At 40.6% G+C, this 21,826-nt stretch overlaps 1 protein-coding gene and 1 pseudogene across 4 annotated transcripts in view; both read right to left on the bottom strand.

The window, feature by feature from the left end:
* LOC138161576 (proteasome subunit alpha type-5 pseudogene) overlaps nt 1-12,374 on the bottom strand; it is a 57,940-nt pseudogene extending 45,566 nt beyond the window's left edge.
* Nucleotides 12,375-14,418: 2,044 nt separating this feature from the next.
* LRRC3B (leucine rich repeat containing 3B) overlaps nt 14,419-21,826 on the bottom strand; it is a 99,690-nt gene continuing 92,282 nt past the window's right edge. For all 4 annotated transcript variants that reach the window (XM_069088248.1, XM_069088249.1, XM_069088247.1 and 1 more), the window contains one exon: nt 14,419-15,680. In XM_069088248.1, coding sequence (XP_068944349.1) covers nt 14,737-15,516 — 780 coding nt within the window. In that variant the 5' untranslated portion in view covers nt 15,517-15,680 and the 3' untranslated portion in view covers nt 14,419-14,736. The remainder of the gene's footprint in view (nt 15,681-21,826) is intronic.

Below are 21,826 nucleotides of genomic sequence, written 5' to 3'. Positions count from 1 at the left end.
AATCAATATGTGGGGGCTGAATAAATGAGTAATGGATTTCTTTTGGAGGCACCAAGAAGGCATCCTCTGGGTAGGAATGGAGGACTTTTCCACCTCTGAATATTTCCCCTTAAATGTTAAGAGTGGCCGCAAAAACTTCAAGGCTACCCAAAGGGGGTCAAAGAAGGAGCAAAACCGGAAGTGCAGGGTCTGCTCCGGGCTCAGTCCTCTCCTCACTCACCCAGGTAGGACCAAGAGACTTCCAGGAGTCTGAATACTTCCAAATCAGGGGTTCTTAACCACTTGGGGGTGTATAGATTTGGGGGTTGTTTATAATTTTGAATAGGAAATATATTTTTATTCAATATAATTGGTTTCTTTTTTATCCTAGGTATTTTTATTTTATGCATTTAAATATATTCTGGGAAGGGGTCCATAAGCTTCATGTGACTATACCAGAGGGGTCCAGGACACCAAAAATAGTGAAGAATCCCTGTTATAGCTGTTCTTGTCTGTTCTGGGACAATCCTGAAGGGTTCTAATTTGTTTCTGAAAACTCCATTGTTGGTATCACCACCACCACTGTCATTTCATCCCTAGTACTTATATGGTGCTTTAATGTCTGCAAGCATTTTATTTATATTAACTAATCTGATCATCACAACAATCCTATGAGGTAGATGCTATTATTGTCTCCAATTTACAGATGAGGAAACAAGCTAAGAAGGGTTAATTGACTTACCCAGGGTCATACAACTATTAAATGTCTGAGGCAGGATTTGAACTCATGTCCTCCTGACTTCAGGTCCAATGCTTTATTACAAGAGTTTATATAGAGTAGGAGCTCTGGAACAGACTTGGGATTACAGATCTAGAGCTGGAAGGAATCTCAGAGGTCATATAATTAAATGTCTTAATTTTACAGATGAGGAAATTGAGGCACAGTGAGGTAAAGTGACTTGTCCAAAGTCACTCAGCTAATAAGTCAGTAACTATTTATTAAATACCTACTATGTGCCAGATATTGCGCCAAATGCTAGGAATCCAGAGAAAGGCAAAAGCCTGTCCTTGACCTCAGGGAGATCACAGCCTAACTGAAAAGACAACACTCAAGCAGCTATATACAAAAAAGATATGTGTGAGATACATTGACAATAATTTACAGAGGCTATTAACATTAAGAGGGATGAGGGAAGGTTCCTTGCAGAGGGTGGTATTTTAGCTGGAACCTCAAGGAAGGTAGGGAAGCCAAGAGATGGAGATGAGGAGGGAGGACATTCCAAGCATGGCGATAGCGAGTGAAAATGTCCAGAAATACTTAATAAATGACATGCAGGATTTGAACGCAGTTTCTTTGATTCCAAAACCTCCTTTGCATTGTACTTTCCTTCCTCTCATATTGACTAGCCCAGGGCCATCATAGGTTTCTTCTTTTAATCTTTTCATGACTCAGTCCCTTTATCTGTGAAGTTAGGACTAACATACTGGCACTGTATAACTTGTGGGGTTATTAGTAGGAAAGTATTTCATAAACCCTAAAGCACTATAAATGTGTTATGCTTTCTAAGGTGTGGCCCACATCCTGCCACTGTGGAGTGGCTTCTAGCAGAAGATGGCTTGGGCCCCCTCCAATGCTGTAATTCCCACCCTCACCCCAAAGCTGCTCCAGGGTTGGCAGCACATGCCAACTACTCTGCTTCTGGGCAGTTAAAGGGAGAGAGCAGTTCCCATCTCTTGGCTGTAGGGAGGACCCTTTACTTTGTAGGAATGTGAGGGTGGGGAGCACAGCAGAGCAGGCCATCCTGCAATCACTTTGCTTACAAGGGGTAGAAATGAAATCATTTAATTACCATGCATGGCTTCCAGGTAATTAATGCACTCCAGCATCATCATATCAATTAGAAAAGCTGATGAAAATGGCACCGTGGGCTGGAGCCTAGAGATACTGATGTCTCAGTGAGCTCCATCTCTGCAGATGGGAACCTTTGGACTCAGTTGGTCTCCAGATCTTTAGACCCAAATATTTGTCATTACCTGAGGATCTTTAACAAGCTGCTTTCCCCATTAATGAAGAGTTCCATGGGTTTTATTCAGATTTCAAACCAATATCACAGTCAAAGAGGTCCATTAACTCAGAACTGATGTCCCTATTGAGGCATGTAAAGGGTCATAACCAATCTATGGTGTTATTGGTGTTAGTTGAAAATCAACTTTGTCATTTGCCTGTGATCATTTCCTTTTAAATCAGAAACAAATCTAATGAAACAAGAAGAGAAATAGTATGGTACTGATTAAAGAATTGTTGAAAGGACTTTGTAAAAGCAGGAGGTGGATATATGTGATCTATCCCTGCTTGTATAGACATCTGTTATATCTACATATATAAATTTATATATACATGTGTGCTTATCTACATATTTATACTTACACACATATACACACGTGCGGATATACTTATATAGTATAATATAAGCTTATATATACATATTTATAAACATATATGTACAATCTGCTCATACATGCATACATTACACATGTTTGTATGTATACATTTATATATACTCCTATGCTTATGCATGCATACATACTTATATAACTACACCATATGTTTACATATATGCATATTATGTGTCTTTATATACACACATGCTTATTACTATACATACTTATAAATACACATTTGCTTATATACATACATAAGTATATTTATACATATACACATGTTTTATATGTGTTTATATGCAGATATAGTATGTATCTACATATATTCCCCCTTAATGTCACAACCTTCTACATATGTCTTCCTTAAGCTGTTAGTGCCCTCTAACAGAGTCCATTTTGTATGTATTTTCTATGTATTTATATGTGTGTGTGAGCGTGTTGTCTCTAACAAAAGACCGTAAGCACCTTGGGAACAGGGCAGGGACTATTTCTTCTTGTCTTTGTATTCCTAGCACACAGCACAGTTCTTGGCACAGAGTATAAATGCTTAATAAATATTTGCTGACTTGTTGGTTGCTATGGTCCTCCAAAGAATCTTCCTTCAGTGTCTCTACATGAAAGTGGTGATGATCCAGGATACTTGAAGGCTTATACCAGTGGAACCATTTCATTTTAAGGGAAAACCAAGTCATGAAGAACCATTGACCTGTACCAGTTGATGGAGACACCGAGGGTATCCCAGGTCATTGCATCCTTGATTCTCTCTTTCCCAATGCTTTACACCATATTTCTTTTTTCATCTAATGCATCTCATTATTGCCCAATCCAAAGAGCTTGGCTGTACTGCCAAGGCCTCATTTGACCTGGTATTAAAAATAGGTCTAGTATTTTAGATTGTGAAACAGATGGAATGGGGGTGTTCTTTCTTTCTGATCACCAAAGAAGGATGATGTATTTGAGGAAACTTTATAAAAATGCTATTGTTAGATAATTTATTGTGGTTTGATAGAGATTTTACTATATGATACTACCTTGCTGTGCCCACACTTCAGTGGCCCATCTTTCTCCTCTTCTTTCTTCCCTTTCCTCTCCCATCTCCATCCTTCCTAGCTCCACCCATGACTTTGTGACCACGTGTACATCACTTTAGCCCCTCTTGACCCTATAAAATGAAGGGATTGTAAAATACATGTGAGGGAAAATGCTATCCACATCCAGAGAATTAATTGATGGAGTCTGAATGCAGATCAAAGTGTACTATTTTCACTCTCTCTTTTTTTTTTTGGAGGGGGGAAGGCAGGGCAATTGGAGTTAAGTGACTTGCCCAAAGTCACATGGCTAGTATGTGTTGTGTCTGAGGCTGAATTTGAACTCAGGTCCTCCTGACTCCAGGGCTAGTACACTGTGCCACCTAGCCACCCCCTATTTATACTTTCTTTGATTTTTCATGTTTTTCCGTTTTGTTCTATTTCTTCTTTCACAACATCACAACATGACTAAAGTGGACATGTATCTTACATGATTGCATATGTATAACCTGTATCAGATTTCTTGCCATCTTGGATGGGAGGGAAGGAAAAGAGGGCAGAATAAAAATTTGCAACTCAAAATCCTATAAAATGAATGTTTTAAATTGTCTTTACATGTAATTGAAAAAGACAAAATGCCATTCAAAATGAGTAATAATAAAAAAATAAGGGGTGGCCAGGTAGCACAGCGATTAAGAGCACTGGCCCCAGTGTCGGGATGACCTGGGGATCAAATCTGGGCTCAGATACTTAGCACCACACCCAGAAATACCTGGCTGTTTAACCTTGAGCAAGTTACTTAACCCTGATTGCTTAAAAAAAATAAACAGAATGAAGGGACAGGACTAGTACTCTCCAGAGCTCCTTCCAGCTCCAAATCTACGACTTTGATGCTTCCCTTGTGACCTGAGCTAAGTCACCTCATCTCTCTAGGTCGCAGGCCTCCCTTATCAAAAGATGAGTTAGCATCAGAATTTCTCCAAGGTCCTTTCTGACTCTATGAACCTAAAGGGAAACATCTACTTAAGAGCATAGGTACACTCTGACAACCATGTCTTTGTTGCTCTTGGTGAGTGGAGTACGAGGAAAGGACAAGGGCTTTGCCTTCTCACTTGAGTCTGTAGCATGGATAATCAACTCAATTCACAGGATGATAGATTTGGCACAAGAAGAAAACTTAGAGATTGTCTAATGCGACCCCCTCAATTCATAAAGGAGGAAACTAAGGCCTAGTGAATGATTTGGCCAAGGTCACAAAAAGTTAAGTGATTTAGAGCTGGAATCAACTTTGGATTTGGTCTAACTCCTTCATTTTATAGGATACAGGATCACAGAGAAGTGAAATGACTTGCCCAGGGTCATGCAGCTTGTATCTTCCGTAAGGTTTGAACCCAGCTCTTCCTCCCAACTCCAAGTCCAAAGCATTCTCCATTATACCTTTAATTCTCAAAACATCTATTAAGCACCTATTATTATTTGTGAGGTACTGCAGTAACTACAGAAATAATTAGCCTTGATCATCTATCCTGATATTTTCCAAAAAGTAATAACAAAAAGGTGGGGGGCCATCCTAGGACCCCTTTGAGAACATAGGTCACATTTTAATGAGACTGGTGAGGTTGGAAACATGAGGGAGATGTGACTAGCCAGGCAGGGGAGGAAGAAAGAACTCAAATATTGTCAAAGAGCACAGGGAGAAGACTTCAGCTGTTTTCACGATTAAGATTTTTTATGTCCAAAGGCCATTATCGCCTACAAATGTCCTGTAATGCTGATCATTTATTAATTCTGTCTGTCCTGATCACTCCTACCAGAAATCCCTCATTTCCCAAAGCTGTTAGCTGGAGTGAGTTCTTGGCAGCAGGGCACTCACTGGGTACAGAAGGCACTCAGATTTCTAAATAAGAGCCTGAACCAGGAAGACAAAGTCCAACTAGGGAGAGCGGATGCTGAGAAATGCTATCATCAAAAATGGACCATGTTTAACCCCCATTTTCCTCATATAGACATGCAGTGGAGCCCCTATTTTGTATTTTCTGGAGACAAAAAGTTTAATATTGCCCCCAGGGGAAAAATATAAATGAGAAGAAATTAACAAAGTACCCAAGATACTTTGCTACTAGAAAGTGTTGAACTTGGTGTCAGGGGGACCTGGATTTGAGTCCCACCACTGATACTTACTAGCTGTGTGACTCTTAGCCAATCCCCTGGTCTCTCTGGGCCCCAATTTCTTTATTTGTCAAATGGGGAAAATAATACCTATAGAACCTATCTCACAGTGTTGCTGGGAAGACAAAAAGGTCACCCAGGGAAGCCCCAATGCTATTCTTCCAGCACAGGCCTTCCATTGCCACTGCCCTGATCAAAAATCTACAGTAAGTCTCTATTCCCTCTAGTGCCAGAGTTCTTCACCTTTTGGGGATCACTGGCAGTCAAGTGAGACCTATAGACCCCTTCTCAGAATCATGCTCTTAAATATGTGAAAAAATGCGAAGGAACAAAGAAGAAACCCATTACAGTGAAATACATTTATCAAAATATTAACAACAGCAATAACAGCCATGTTCACTGCCCCTGGATTAAAAACCTGGCCCTCAGCTAAAATACAAACACTTCTGTTTGGCATTTCAAGTTCTTGAACTGGCTCCAGTCAACTTTTCCAAGCTGATTACACACTATTCCCTTTAATGCCCTCTACAATCCAGCCAAAGTCTACTACACAACATTCCATCTTTCCTCCATGCCTTTCCATAGCCTGTCCTCTTTGCTTGGAATATACCTCTTCCTTATCCTGTAAGCTTTCATATATTCAATGTTCCAGCCTAGCTAGATGACTCTCTGTTCCCCAAGGTTGCACTGACTTTCCATTCATTTAACTAATCTTCTTTCTAATCTATTTTTGAAATCAATCCCTCCCCATCTCTCATCAGAAGTTTCTCATTTAGAACCCCTGCATTACTATAATATGTCCTAACAAGAAGACTGGTAGTGGGCAGCTACATTTGTAGTAAGAAAGAAACTCATGAGCAGTCAGACAGGCATCTTCTAGAAATATATACATACATTCTTTAAAAACAAAACAAAGAAATAAAGATGGACAATTTCAACCAAGGAGAATTTGTGTCAATAAATAGCATTCTGTTCCCTGTGGGTTATTTTTCTTAGAAATCTAACCAATAATGAATGCCATTAGCTCAATAGCTCAATAGATGGCACATTAATCTTTATACCAAAAGCAAGATTTAGGATTCTCTTGCTTTTCAAAACTCCTTTCTTGGAAAAGAACATGTCTTTCAATGCTAGGAATGGAGAGACCATCTATTTTATCTCAAACTTGTCCTTGAAAAGCAGAAATCACACAGCAGGACTATTTTTTTTCCTATTTGATACCAAATCATCCACAGGGAAGCTGACTGTCTAGGCTGCTTTCTTTGAAATCATGAACAAACATAAAACATAAGTAAACCCAGATAAGCATTCAACAAGGTACCTCAGACAAACCAATGTAATTAGGGGAGAGCTTTGATTTGACTTAGCTCTCTGTCTGGACAACACCTATCACCACTTTTCCCTGGCACCCTAAGTCTAAAGCAAGGTGTCAAAACTGATTACTCTTATCTTTATGTAACCCTTTTTCTGCTCTTTTTGAACTCTTAGAGGAGTCATGAGTGAGAGGAAATGTGAGTTAGACTTGGGGGCAGAATTTTTACCTTGATCTCTTTTGACGCTTACACTTGGTAACTGTATGACATTGGACAAGTCCTTTCTCTTCCATGTGACTCATCTGTAAAATGGGGATAATAAGACTTGAAATCAATGCCTAATTAATGGGGCAAGCATGGGGCAGAATGAGATAGTATGTATAAAGCTATCTATGGATATTAAAGTAAATTTCAGCTACAATTATCATTCTTGGTGGTATCATTGTTCCTGGGTGCCTCCAAAGATGATTCCTCCCCAAGCTCCATCAAATGTTACTTAACCTTGAATCTGACAAGCACAGAGAAGTGACTATGTAAGGAAAATGACTTAATAACATTGAAGACATCATCTTCCCCATTTTAACTGGGGATAAAACAAATCAAAGAATGACTCTAGAATACAGGAATTTCAGTCACCATAAAGCTCAATGGGGCAATCTGCAATTATGCATGGAAGGTGCCTGCCTTCTTTGCTAAGATGAAGGAGAGAGACAGTCCTAGTGCTGACAAACTCACTTATGGAGAACAAAGGGTAGCTAATTCTCAATTAATATAGGGCTAATTCTCTTGCTTGAAGCTTATCTGAATCCTTGGCTCTCCTTATTAATCTATCTGAACTTTTCACTCACATAACTGCCATTAGCATGGCCAGGCAATGAGATGGAATGTAAAGAACAAAAATCAACCCATTTTCTCACTTTTAAGATCATAGTTAGAACTAGTAGGGACCTCAGAAGCCAGATCTCTCATTTTACAGAGGAGGAAATTAAGGGCCAGAGAGGTGAGGCTACTTGTCCAAGGTCACACATCTGGTAAATGTCAGAGTTTAAGGAGACTTGGGTAAAAATCCTGCCCCTCCCCAGTCCAACTCACTTTTCATTCATTCATGCCACCATCAAATAGATTTAAAATCAGGATTTGAACTCAGGTCCTATGACTCTAAGCCTCCAACTGCCAGGAGAAACAAAACCAACAAAAAGTCAGAGGGAGACATCTTTTCCAGCCGAAGACAACCTTGTTAAGTGAGGTCTGTGACGCCAGGGTCGAAGCTGACGCAGAACATGACAGTAAAACCAGGCATGGACCTTGGAAGCAGCTGCTAGCACTGCAGCAGCAGCAGCAGCAGGCTGGGCAAGTCTCAGGCCAGAAATGACAAGAGGAGGGCAGACAAATGATCAGAAAGAGATTACAGAGGGCCCTTTGCCAGCACTGGGTGCAACTGGTGCTGACTGGCAACTCTATTGCCCATTTGCATTTCTCTGCCAGTGCTTGTGGCTACAGGGGAACAGGAGACTCTGGGTAAAGACCAGAGCACTGACTGGGAGAGCAATGATCACAACTCTCCCCGGATCACATCACCTTGGAGACACCAAAAACTTGCAGGACCCCAGAACTAGCTCTGAAAAGAATAGCAAAAAAAGCCTAAAGTTTGGGACAATACACAATGAATCCCTACCCCAAGGTGAACACAGCCCAACTTTAACATAAAGTTCAAAATTAAGAAAGATGTTGGAAAATCAAAACAACAGCAAAAATTTTACCATAAAAAGCTCCTATGGTGGCAGGGAAGACAAAGATACCGACCAACTCAGAAGAGGATAACAATGTGAAAACAACTGCAGAGTCTCAAAGGAAATGTTAATTGGACTTAAGCCCAAAAAGAATTTCTGGAAGAGTTAAAGAAAGAGATAAGAATGGTAGAGGAAAACTTGGGAAAAGATTAGAGAGAGAGAGAGAAGAGAGAGAGAGAGAGAGAGAGAGAGAGAGAGAATGAGAGGAAGAAGGAAGAGGAGGATAAAATCACTAAAAGACAATTGGTAGGGGTGGCCAGGTAGCACAGCGAGTAAGAGCACCGGCTCCAGTATCAGGCTGAACTGGAGATCGAATCCCAGGCTCAGACACTTAGCACCCACCCAGAAACACCTGGCCATGTAACCTTGAGCAAGTTACTTAACCCCGATTGCTTAGGGGTGGTCAGGTGGCTCAGTGAGTAAAAGCACTGGCTCCAGTGTCTGGATGACCCAGGGATCGAATCCCTGGCTCAGATACTCAGCACCACACCCAGAAATAACTGGCTGGGTAACCTTGAGCAAGTTACTTAACCCCGATTGCTTTAAAAAAAAAAAAAAAGACAATTGGTAATAGAGCACAAAAAATTCTGAAAAAAATAATGCTTTAAAGAATATTCAATCCCAGCAAGATTCTCCCTACAATTTACTACACTGGGAAGTTGAATCTCACAAAAAGTCTAGCAGAATCACAGCTTCTTGTCATCCAATACATATTAACCATGTGAGATTTTTAGGAAATGCAGATTCATCACTTACCGATCCCTAGGAATACTTAAGGAAAAAGTCATTTATACCAATTTCTATATTTATGAGTGATTTTAACGTTTTTCTCAATAATATTTTATAACAGATAGTATGCTAGCCTTGTACTCTGAAAGGACTGGGTTCAAATTCTGCCTCTAATATTTGCCAGATGAGCCTCAGGCAATTCTCTAAGACTAATGGATTAAGTTCCAGATGTATTATGATCTGCCTCAGGGCTCCAGTGATAAAATCAAAGATCCACAACATATTTTTTGATGTAACTCCTATTATAATCATGATTTTTTTGCACAAACTCAGATTATTTTCATCAAAGCCAAAGACCACTTGCAAAAATGTGGTTAATCAATTTCACTTCACTCTTCATTTTCATGAATATAGCAAAAGCTGTTTTTGTTTGGTGCGGAGATCCACAGGAAATCTCTATTCATCAGCACGCACTGCACTTTTTCAGTTCAATTATAATTGGCCCTGAGTTCTTAAAGAGCGTAAATAAGTCCAATGAAACCAAAACAGTGCTGAATATAATCTTGGCGACAGACTACTTCTACTTCCTAAAGACCCACATAGCAAAAGATAGAAAGTCTCACTCCCAGAAGGGTAGTCATTAGGTAATAGATTCAATGTGTTTTGGTAATAACAAAGAACACTCATTTTGAAAACACTAAGGTGTTGTGAGATTCTGAAAAAAGTTTATTGTATACAATATTATAATACATAAATAATTTATTCTATTTTTTTCTATTTCAAAAGTTGGTAACTCAAATACATATCCTCACATGTATTTATAGAATCTCACAGTAAGAAGGGACCTCAGTGTTCATCTAATCTAATCCACACCTGAAAAAAAGTCCTCTAATCAACAAAGAGTTTACCCAGCCTCTGCTTAAAGATCTCTGATGAAGGGGTGCCCACTATCTTCCCTGGCAGCCCATTCCACTTTTGGAGAGCTATAATTGTTTATTTATGTTTGTTTTAACTTTAGAAAGAAATTTCTTAGGTTGTTTAGTAGAGAAGAAAATGAGGAAGAAGAGTTTTACAATCTATAAAGTTTCAGAGAAGATGAGGAACTATTAAGAATCCTTTTCTGTGTATCAAGTCTAAGTTTTCCTTCATAACTTCCACCCCTTGCTCCTAAGTGCGCCCACTGGGACCAAGCAGTTTAATCCCTGTTCTACGTCATTCGGAAATACTGCTCGGTTGGTTAGTCTCTGTCCTTCATTCTTGAAGAGGACCAAAATGATACCACTATGTTAAAGTCAAGTTTCAATGTGTCCGACTGTGTCTGATCAGACTGACATGAGCTCCGAATGCTCTGCCACAAGTCAGTCATGAATGGTCCGTGTGAGCATTTGGGGTGGATACTCTGAATTTATGCATCCTGCTAGGGGTCTGTAATCCTATCGGTATGACTATTTCTTTTAATGCTGTAGATTGTAAACCATCCTTATCTGCACAGTCTGTGCATCCATGCCCTCAGAAGTTTTCAGATACTTGAAGACAACTGTCATCTTCCCCTCAGCGCATTCCCCACCACACATCTTCTCTTGTCCAGGTTATACACTCCCATTACCTTTGATTGATCCTGACACACATGGACTCAGGGTCCTTCACTGGCATAGTTGACATCCTCTGGGCATACATCTCTTTTCATTAGGAAAGTCAATTCCATCCCCCAACATGCTGGGTTAGAGTTTTTCAGGTAGATAGTAATTTAGGAAAAATATGGCTAATAAAGGAGTGTCAGCCCCATTCTCATCATTGCAAATACCATGTGTTAACCCAGGAACAATTGTTGTTGTATGCAAGTAAGAAGGACCAAATAATAGTACAACTCATGTGAGTCAAAGTGATTGCTGGTAGCAACTTGCATGTACACATAGTGATTTGCCCAAGTAGCCTCAGAAGTTAACTATTATTATTTAACCATTTATCTGGTTAGTTAACCATTGTCTATCTTGTTACCCACTTATCACTTTTAAAAAATGTTATGTTCCTCTTCGGATGAAATGTTTGTTCACAGATTTAGACCCATCCAAAATGTAAGCCCAATTCAGGAAGATTAGACATGAAATATTTTGCAATTAAAATGTAGTGGGGGCAAGAGGGAAATAAAATGTCTTGTGCTACCAAAAGGATGAATGCAGAAAATGGTTTGGATTTCACATAGCTAGATAGTAGCCAAACCTCAGGAGCCCAACAGGATTGAAAGCTAGAGAAGCAGGAGTATTGCATAGAGTCCCAGAAGTAGGACCAGGAAGACTCGCATCCCAAATCCTCCCTTTGGCCCTTCCTAGTTGTGTGGTCTTAGCAAAGTTGCTTTATCGGAGACTCATTTTTCTCATTCATAAAATGAAAGCGCTAGATTATATAACCTCCAACGTTCCCCTAAACTTTAAATCCATGATTTAAATCCTATGTTTTAACCCAACTCCCTCATTTTACAGATGAGGAAACTGAGGACCGAGGGAGGAAGCAAATTGCCTCTCACACAGGGAGCAAGTAGATCTAGAATGTTTCACACAGGTTTTCTGATTCCAGCCTCCTATGTCTCAAAAAGTTTTCCTTAAAAGAAATATCTCTAAGACTTTAGCAAATGAAAAGGAATCTGAACTATGGAAGAGTAAGTGGTCATAGAGCCACCTGAGACTTGATCCCAGCATCTGCCTCCAAGTTCCCCCCCCACACACACACACCCCAGGATGTGCTCAATGAACTTTATTGATTAGATTACTTCATTCTTCCCTGGAGATGCATTGGAGTTGGCCATGACACAACAGAGTGGAGAATGGATCTCCTACCAGTACTGACAAAATATCGACATTAGCATCTATCAAGGTAAAAATAAATCTGGCACCTTGAAGCTGCTGTTGCTTCCAGCTTCCAGCCATGTTGCATGAGGGCTTCAGATAGAGTACTTGGTGTAAGGTCAAGCATTTAATGTAGACTGAGTAAGGGAGTGGCTACATTTAATTGTCCATGTAGTGACCTTGAGGGAGATATGCAGAGAATTAAAAGTTAATAAAGTAATGTAACTTCCCCCATATCCCTGGGATTTACAACATTATTCAGGAATTGGATTTGGCCCTTATGAGTACTTCCACTAGGCTAATGCTTATGTAATTTTTCAGTGGTCAGGAAAATAAGTGCCCATTAATGTGGGCATAAAGCTATCTGTTCTTCAAGTTCTTTCTGGAAAGGAATAAGTTTCAAAAGAGAGAATTAAGCTGAAGCTTTTCAAAGAAATCTTTGAAAGAGGCTGTGAGAAACTGCAGCAAACTGGACAAAATGCTTGATTTTAAGTTCCAACCTTGTGGCTAATAGTTACTAGCTACCTGCCTGATTTGGCAATCTCTCTAAACCTTAAACAACTCTCTAGGACTAAGTACGGGGGGGGGGGGGGGAAGAGGTAGATTTGGAAGAAGAGGTCTAAGGTTCAAAACATGATTTTGCCATTTGCTATCCTGTGGTCCTGGGCAAGTCAGGCAAGTCATTTCACTTCTCTGTGACTCGGTTTCCCCATTTGTAAAAATGAGAGAATTAGACTAAATAGATCTTGAAGTCTCTTTCAGATCCAGATCTATGATCCTATGAGGAGTCATTGGTGGGCTGCAGTAGATAAAGAAGGTTCTCCTACCAGCAACAATCATATGTCAAAAATATGTGGGCTGCAGTAGATAAAGAAGGTTCTCCTACTAGCAACAATCATATGTCCTTGAAATTAAAGGTTATGGTACCAAATAATGCTCATATATAAAGAAATATAATTAACATGTTAATTATATATGCACATATATGTATATTTATACGTATGTGTATATGCATGTATGTGTATACATCTACATCTATACATATTTGTGTGTATGCATCAAATATCACTTTAAGCTCTTAGCTCCATTGGTTCACAACACTTTGACAAAAGTGCTTAATAATGCTGGCCCCCAGGGGGCACCAGCCTCTTAGTAATGTTTTCATGATAGTTGTGCTTCAGGCATAACCCTTGCTTCCTCCTACTGGATTTACAGAGATGCCTGAGTCACACCCAATATTCCAGGAAGATCTCTGAGGTCCCCTAAGGGGCTCCCTTGGCTTCATTATGGAGCCCAAGTAGTGGTCCAGGCTCAACCCAAAATGATTGCTTTCCCCCATCCTACCCTTTCCTCACCTCCATAAGCTGGAAGGATCACAAGGGCCAGTCCTACCCATCACTTGTACTGCTGCCCTTGACCAAAATACCATTCTGGGCTTTCTGATAAAATGATTCTAGTGAACCAGGAGCTACTTTCTGTTTTGAGAGTGTGAAGAGGTGGAGAAGGGGCAAGAACAACATATAGAATCATATATAAATTTTAGAGTCAGAAGGAACATTAGAGGTCATAGTACCAGAATTCTAGAGCTGGAAAGGATCTAGGGGCCATGTAGTCCAACTCCCTCATTTTACTGATGGGAAACTGAAGCCAAAGAAGTTAATTAACTTGTCCCAGGTCATGTAGGTAGCTAAGCAATAGAACAAGGATTTGAACTGAACTCCTGGGACTCCAAATCCAGGCCTTTCCCCCTGCACCAGGCTCTCTTTCCCATATACTTGCTTTTGAAAAGAAGATGCTTGAAAGCTCTCAGATCTTGGTTGATGTTTTTGATAGGTCAGTATTTCAATAGCTAAGTCACTGGGAGCAAATAGGAAGAAAGATACATGAGGGACATTTAGGCAATTCAAAAACCAAAAGTTATCAACAAAAATTTATTTCTTTTTTTAAAAAGACTGAGAGAGAATCTTTATTCAGTAGATGTTTCAGGTACAACTCCCCGATTTACAGAAAGGCGTATTAATGCATCTTTCATTATGATAGAGCTTTTGGCCCATAAAAGTCAACTCTGAGCATAGAAAAGGCAGGTGAATCCATATCATTGATCCCTGTCCAATAAATTACTCTGTTTTACATGGTTCAAAGTTAGGCTTTTATTTGATTTTAAATTAAAAAAATAAATTTCATTATTAAATAGTGAAATGAATCTAACTAATGTTTACATAGTAGCTTACTTAGGAATATACCACCAGAGGAAAAATTATGGTGTAAGTCACCCAAATTAAAATCATTTTAATGTTAGTTTTTTTGTTAAGTCCAACAGTGGCATAATTCAATTAAACTGAAATGCAAAGTCTTAAATGTATACAATGGATGTTGGAAGTAAACCACTTGGTCTAATGCAACCCAAAACTAACTTCCGAGTCAAAGTTAGTCATTCCCAATACTATACCACAGTGCTAATGTCATCGGCTTCGTCTGCTTTCTTTTGCCTGCTTGGTAGGGATTTCAAGTATTCTAGGTGTCTCCTGGCATCCTCCTGATTCTGCCGTACATAATATACCACGTAGGATATCACCATGGTGAACCAGCCAAACATGGTGACCAGCATGGCGTAGTCGGTAGTTTTTTTGGGAAGGTTACAGAGGTCAGCGTCGTTGGCAGCATTAAGGAAAGGCCTCCCGGCATGTTCGTCCAGCACGGAAGTCTTACAGATGACATTGTTCGCTGTCTCGTGGTTAGACGCCATGCTCTTCAGGACCTGCTGTAAGGTACAGTCACAGTGCCAGGGATTGTTGGCAATCCTGGCCCTGGCCTTCAGGTTGTTGAAAGCATTTTTGTGAACACTCTGAATTCGGTTGTCGGATAAGTCCAGCGTCTGCAGGGTCTCTGCCACCCCCTTGAAGGCATGTTCATCTATAAACTCGATGCCGTTTTTGGACAAATTGAGAACTCGGAGCTGATGCAAGTCCTTAAAAATCTCATTGGGGATGGACGTTATCTGATTGGAGTCCAAATAAAGGAGGACTGTTTCTGGAGGAAGATCTCTGGGGATCTCCTTGAGGTTCGCATTGCTACAGGTGACATTTAAACCTCCAGAGGAGGAACAAAGACAGCCTTTGGGACACATACTGGCTGAATGAAAGCACAGTATCATGAGGACAAAACTTTGTAGGAGGAGACACATGGAGAGGGAACGAGTTAACCACAGGTCTACCAAATGCATGCTGGGACGTCAGCATAATCACAAGCCCATTCCTCATTTACCCCAACAAAGGTGGCAAAGGGTCCAGCCCAAGTCAAAAGAATGCCTCTTGGCTTTAGCCGATGGGTCAGTAGGCTGCCATTAATGTGTGTGTGTTTTCCTTGCTCTCCTCCTTACAGGGATACCTGAAGAAAGAGAAGGAGGCAAAGGCAATTAGTTCATTGGAAGGGAGCATCGTGAAGCATCATCAGTATGAAACTAGAAGTGACCTCAGAGGTCACAAGCTTCCTTCATGGCTTGGCTCAAGTGTGAAGCCTTTCCCGATCTTCCCTCCTCTCCAGCTCCTAGGATCTTCCCCCCAAATCACCTTGGATCTTTTGGTACCTATATGAAGTACACAGGTACTTCACGCTGCTGGCTGGATTTGAAGCACTTTATGGGACAACTGATCTTTTTCTTTGTCTCTCCAACCTGTCCTTGCCCATCCCCACTTTTCCAGTTTTTAAAACATACTTTGCTCGACTCCACATACTCTGTGCTTCAGCTATACTGCCTCCTTGTCACTCCTCCCATGTGCCAGACCACGTCCTTACCCTGTGGATTTCCTCTGGCTGTCTGTCCCTCACCCCTTGTCTTCCTCCATGGCCCTCTCTGCTTCCATTTACACTGCCTATGTCTATATGCCATTAGTTATTTGTTGATGTCATTCATTGTCTCTCCCATTAGAATATGAATGCATTCACAACAGAGACCATGTTCTTGCCTTTGCCATCCCCAGTGCTTTCCATAGTGCCTAGCACATGGTAGGTGCTTAATAAGATGCTTATAGTCTGACTGACCCAGCACCTAGCATAATGCTTATTGTTTAATAAATGCTTATAGAATGATTGATCCAGCCTTACCCCTTCATTTTACAGAAGAGGACACTGAGGCTAAAAGACCTAAGGGACTTGCTTAAGTTTACATGCGTAGATCCAGAAATGAAGTTAGGTGGCACAGTGGTTAGAATGCTGGGCAAGTCACTTGTGTAAGCCTCAATTTTGTGAAAGGAGGGTAAAGAGGCAACATGATACAACAGATATAAGGCTGGTTTGGAGCCAAAAAGGTCTAGGTTCAAACCCCACTTCTCACCTTAATATTTTCACACATAATAGCTTTGTGACCCTGGGCAAGTCACCTAACTTACTTGGTTTCAGTTTTCTATGAAAAAGGGGTAAAAATAGTATCCACCTTACTGAGTTGGTGTGAGGCTCAAATGAAAAAAATATATATATATACTCATACATATATATATATATATATACATATGAATATATATGAGGTGTCCTGTAAAACACTCCATAAATGTGGGCTACTAATTGCTATGTTCAGCTCTTTGAACTCCTTAAAATATTATATAACTGTAACTATGACAAGAACACTGTCTCTGAAATCAGAGGAACTAGGTTTGAGTTCCACCTCTAATATTGTTTATGTTATTACAATACAGTATTAGCTGGGCCTCAGTTTCCTCATCTGTAAAATGAAGGATTAGATCAGATGGCCTCTACAGTTGCTTCCAAATCTATCATTCTATGCTCCTATGATTCCCTAAAACATTTTGCTTTATTGACAATCCTGAATTGACAACAGTTCAGAAAATGCATTTGAGTGAAAACTCTCTGGTGATATGGGATGGGGAAATGATGATGGTAGGAAAGGGAAGACAGTGTTTGCCCAAAGTGACTTGAGGGCTCCTCCTCTCCTCCCCCCAAAAAAACCCCAAACAATTTAACAGTGAATCAGCCAATGGATAACAGGGATTTTGAAAGATCTTGGTGCCAGGGTCACCATACACTTGCACATGTATTATGGATGGTCTAACTTAGGATCATACATTCCAAGCCAGAAGGAGTCTCTGAAATCACTGACTCCTGATACTTAAGCCCAGAGTATTTAAGTGACTTGTCTAGAGCTGTATGGGTAAGAATTGGTCAAGTCAACATTTGAACCTAGGTCCTTTGACTTTAAATCTGGAATTTTTGCTATCATCCCACCTGGAAGGATTGTTGTGAGGACTAAATGAGACAATGTATATTAATGACTTTGCAAAACTTAAAACAACATTGAAATGCTAATTGATGTTGTTGAATCAAGCAAAAGCTCGGATATATAGAGCACTTTACAGTTTACATACTGCTTTACAGACAGCACACCTGTGAGGTAAACATGTTATTCTTCCCATTTTACAGAAGGAACTGAGGCTCAGGAAAGGGTAGTGACTCCCCCAAGGCCACACATCTGCTGAAATGGCAGCCCCAGGCCAGGAACCCAGGTCTTTTGACTTCAAGAACAAGCCTCTTTCTGCCCAGCCCTGCCCTGCCATTTAAGAAGTCTCATGCCCCAAATCATGCCCCACCAACTCACTCTTAACCCAGTTTATCTTGTGCAGATGTTGGCTTGAGAAAGGTTTATCAGAAATCAGGTCAAGGGAGAGCCACCACCAGGTTTCCAAAGGGAAGGCTCACACTGCTGTAGCAACTCCATCTGAGGAAGGAAGGGCAAGTGGGGCTGGCATCACCCACATTTTACAGATTGTGGTCTTGAGAAGATTCAAGGATTTACCCTTGGTCAAAGGATCAATAGGTTCAGAACACAGCATTTGAGCCAAAGGCTTCTGACTACCATCTGGATTCTTGAATGGAAGAAGTAGAGTTGGGGGGTGGAGCGGACAGAGATGTAGAAAAATAGGTATAGACAGGAGATTAGATAGCTCATGTAGGAAGATCTTTTACTACATACTTTTTCCATCAGTCATCTACTGTGAATTCTCCTCCCCTCTTCTCTTCTCTTCTCTTCCCTTCCCTTTTCTTCCTTCTCCTCTCCTCTCCTTTTTTTTCTTTTCTTTTTTTAAAAATGAATTTAAATTAAATTATGTGGTGCTAACCTGGGATCCCCAAGGGGCCTGTGGATAGTTTTCAGGGGGTCTGTGAGCTTATATTTTTTAAAAAGCTTTATTGTCATTTTCTTCTAGCTGAACTTCAGCTTCTTCTTGAATTATTTAAAAACATGATGCCGAGAAGTGTTCCAAAGGCTTCCCCAGACTGACGGTCAAAAAGGGTCCAAGACACACAGAAATAGTCCAGAATTTCTGTCTGGTTTTTAAAGCTAGGAAACATCTGAAAATGCTGAATTTGAAAAATATAAATCAATCACTCCTCCCCATACATCACCTTCTATTGTCTAGTGAAGGGGGAGGGGGGTGTACTAATTACCTCGTTATGATTCATGGCCAGGAAGCAAGTTTATTGCTACCTACAGGAGGTCTCTAACCTGAGGGACATCCTCAGCTAGAAAGGCTGTGTCAGTGGGAGAGGGGACCACAAGGGGGCTTCTCTAGGGCCATGTTCTCCTGCCCTGGGCTGCCCAGAGCTGGCTTCCTTGGTCTGAGGTCACCTTAGCCCAGTGAACTGCAGCCATTGATTACTCTTGGCCTGTGGTTCACCCTTACTTCAATCACATCAGCCCCAGGAGGACTGTGCTCAGGATTAGGTAACCTTGCTAGCTCTGCATGGTCTTGAGGACCCAACACACAGAATTTTAATTGTTTGTGAGCTAGTTACCCAACAGAGCACAGAACTGTGCTAAAGGCTCACCTCCTTCACAGCTGACTGATGCTGTGAGTCACAGATAGGAGGATTTGATACGGATGAAGCATTTTAAACAGTCACCGCTCCCAGAAAACAATTAGGGTTGGCATTGTCAAGTTGAATGTTGAGGATGACTCTGGCAAACCAGCGTGCTGAGGCAGAGCTGAGATGCCCTCCCTGCTCCCCCACGCTGGTTCTTTCTGGCGGAGCTATCTACCTCTGGGGGCATTGATGTTGGGGCAATTGATTGATGAAAGGCCAACAGAAAAATTCACATTAAGATACAAGGAAGTAACCTTTACTGTAAAAGGAACGGAGAGGGAGAGGCAGTTTGGTATATCGGCAAAAAAGCTCAGTCAGGAAGACCTGAGTTTGAATACCAATGGACACATATTGGCCGAGTGACCATGAGCCAAGGAACTAAAGTTCTCTGAGTCTCAGAGAAGCATCAGAGTACAATGGGAAAAGCATCGATTTGGAGTCAAATCCTCTGCTCTGGGCCTAGTCCAAATCTGTAAAGTGAGGAGACTTGAGTAGATAGACATCCAATTAGACATCTTCGTTCCTCTCCCTTCCTATGAAGGTCAAAGACCAATTCTCTTTCCCTTTGCCTCCCAGGGCCATTGTGAAGATCAAATGAGATAATGAAGAGAAAGTTCGATGTATGCTTTAAACAAACACAGTGTGAACGATAAAAGTTATAATTAATTTGTAAGATCAGCTGGAACTAGTAATCCCAAAGTACTCCAGGAATGCCAAGTCACCTCTAAGCCTCCAGGAGGCCCTTGTATAGAATGTCATTAGGGGTTAATACTAGCAATGATAACTTCTTTATTCAGATAATGATTTTGCTTAGAAAAGCACAAATTATTTCCCTTACAGCATGCCTATGACAGAGACAGCTTGGGCTAACTAACACAAAGTGGGGACACTGCCCATTTGGCCTGCAATAGCGATGATTTTCAGGCATGCCAAAGACCCCACCAGCACCATCAAACATAAATTGTCTAGTTAAGGAGTATCTTTTATGGTTTTATTTTCCCATGCATTTTATTGAAAATTCTTTTTTACTAATGTCTTTCTAAAAATACTAGGCATCTCCAGATTTATTCTCTGCCCCCTCTTCATCTCTGTGAGTCTTCCTTTATAACAAAGAAAAATCAAGTGACATAATTTATGCAACATTTTGAATGCTCCATATCTTAGAATCTCATGAAATTCTCTTGCAATGAAGGTAAAATTTTAAAACTATGGCCTTATCTATGCTCTAGGGAAAATCAAGAGTCATGGGACAGCTCCCTACTTGCTCTCCTTTACTGCTGGTCCAGGGCAACAAGAAAGCCCCTGTGTCCATAGTTAAGACTATGGGCTCAGATTCTTAACTAAGAGTCTTCTGACAAGTGTCATCTTCTGCAGGGCCAGCTTCAGAAGGGCTCCTTTTGTCTATGGCCATGCCACCCTGAACCTATCTGATCTCATTAGAAAGACACCTCTTCAGGGGGTTCCCCTAAGGGCATTATAATTGTGACATGTTACGTAGACTTGGACCTGGAAGGGGCCTTAGAGGTCAAGTAGTCCATCTTCCTCATTTTACATATGAGGAAATTGAGGCAGAGAGGATTAAAAAACCCTATACAAAGTTACATGTAAGTGGCAGAGCTGAAATTTGAATTCAGATCTTTCTGACTGCAAAACCAGTCTTTTCAATGAGATAAAGGATTATCAGACTTCAGAGATGAATGGAACTTTGGAATTTCCCTCATTCTCTAGAAGAGATAGTTAGGTTTCACAGTGGATAGAGAACTAGGTCTGGAGTCAGGAAGACCTGAGTTCAAATCCAGCTTCAGACACTTATATGTGTGATCCTGGGCAAGTCACTTAACTCTTACCTGCCTCAGTTTACAGATCTGTAAAATGGGATTACTAATAGCAACTAACTCTCTAGATTCTTGTGAAGATAAAATGAGATAAATATTTGTAAAGTGTTTTATATACCTCTTAGTCTTGTTTAAATATTAATCATTAGCTAGTTGGGTAACGGAGGTCCAGAAAAAAGAAGTAGCATGTTCAAAATCACACAGGTAATAAGCTGAACCCAGGCCTTCCAACTCTATATTATATTTAGAGTTTCTTTTTTTTCTCATCAGCTGCCCCTCCGTTCACATTTAGGAATGAGCAGTGAACAGGGTTTTTTAAATTCTCATTTCTAAAGATACAGGATGGATAAATATAGAGGGGAAATGACTAGAAATGTTACCAAACTCTAAGAAGAGGAGTTTAACGTGAGCTGAAAACATAATCAACTGACTTGTTAATCACCCAAAAAATGAGATTAGCCAGAGCAAAGCCAAGTGGCTGTACTTTTGTGAATCCAGCATCTCTTTAAACAAAAGCCCATGGAATGCTGAAGCAGGACCTGGAAGCCTATTGAGCCATCCATCAACCACTTTCTTCATTTGCAGGGAGAGCTCCCCTTCCTCCCACTTGTTCTTTTGAAATCAGCTTTGCATGTTGGTTTGGGAATTCTAGTGAATGTTTTTATGAGAGAGAGACAAAAGCAGAGAGGGAGAAATGGAGCGAGACAGAGGGAGAGAGAGGGAAAGAGAGAGAGACAGAGAGAGAAAGAGAGAGAGACAGAAACAGAAAGAGAGAGACAGAGAAGGAGAGAAAGAAAAATAGAGAGAGAACAAACCAAAGAAGGA

The sequence above is a fragment of the Petaurus breviceps genome, unplaced genomic scaffold (genome assembly GCF_028583685.1).
Source record: "Petaurus breviceps papuanus isolate PSGF00001 unplaced genomic scaffold, PetGlider_PUasm1.0 185, whole genome shotgun sequence".
In the NCBI taxonomy this organism is placed as follows: Eukaryota; Metazoa; Chordata; class Mammalia; order Diprotodontia; family Petauridae; genus Petaurus; species Petaurus breviceps.
The sequence above is the reverse complement of the archived record's forward strand: the minus strand, read 5'-3'. Positions and strand labels throughout refer to the sequence as shown.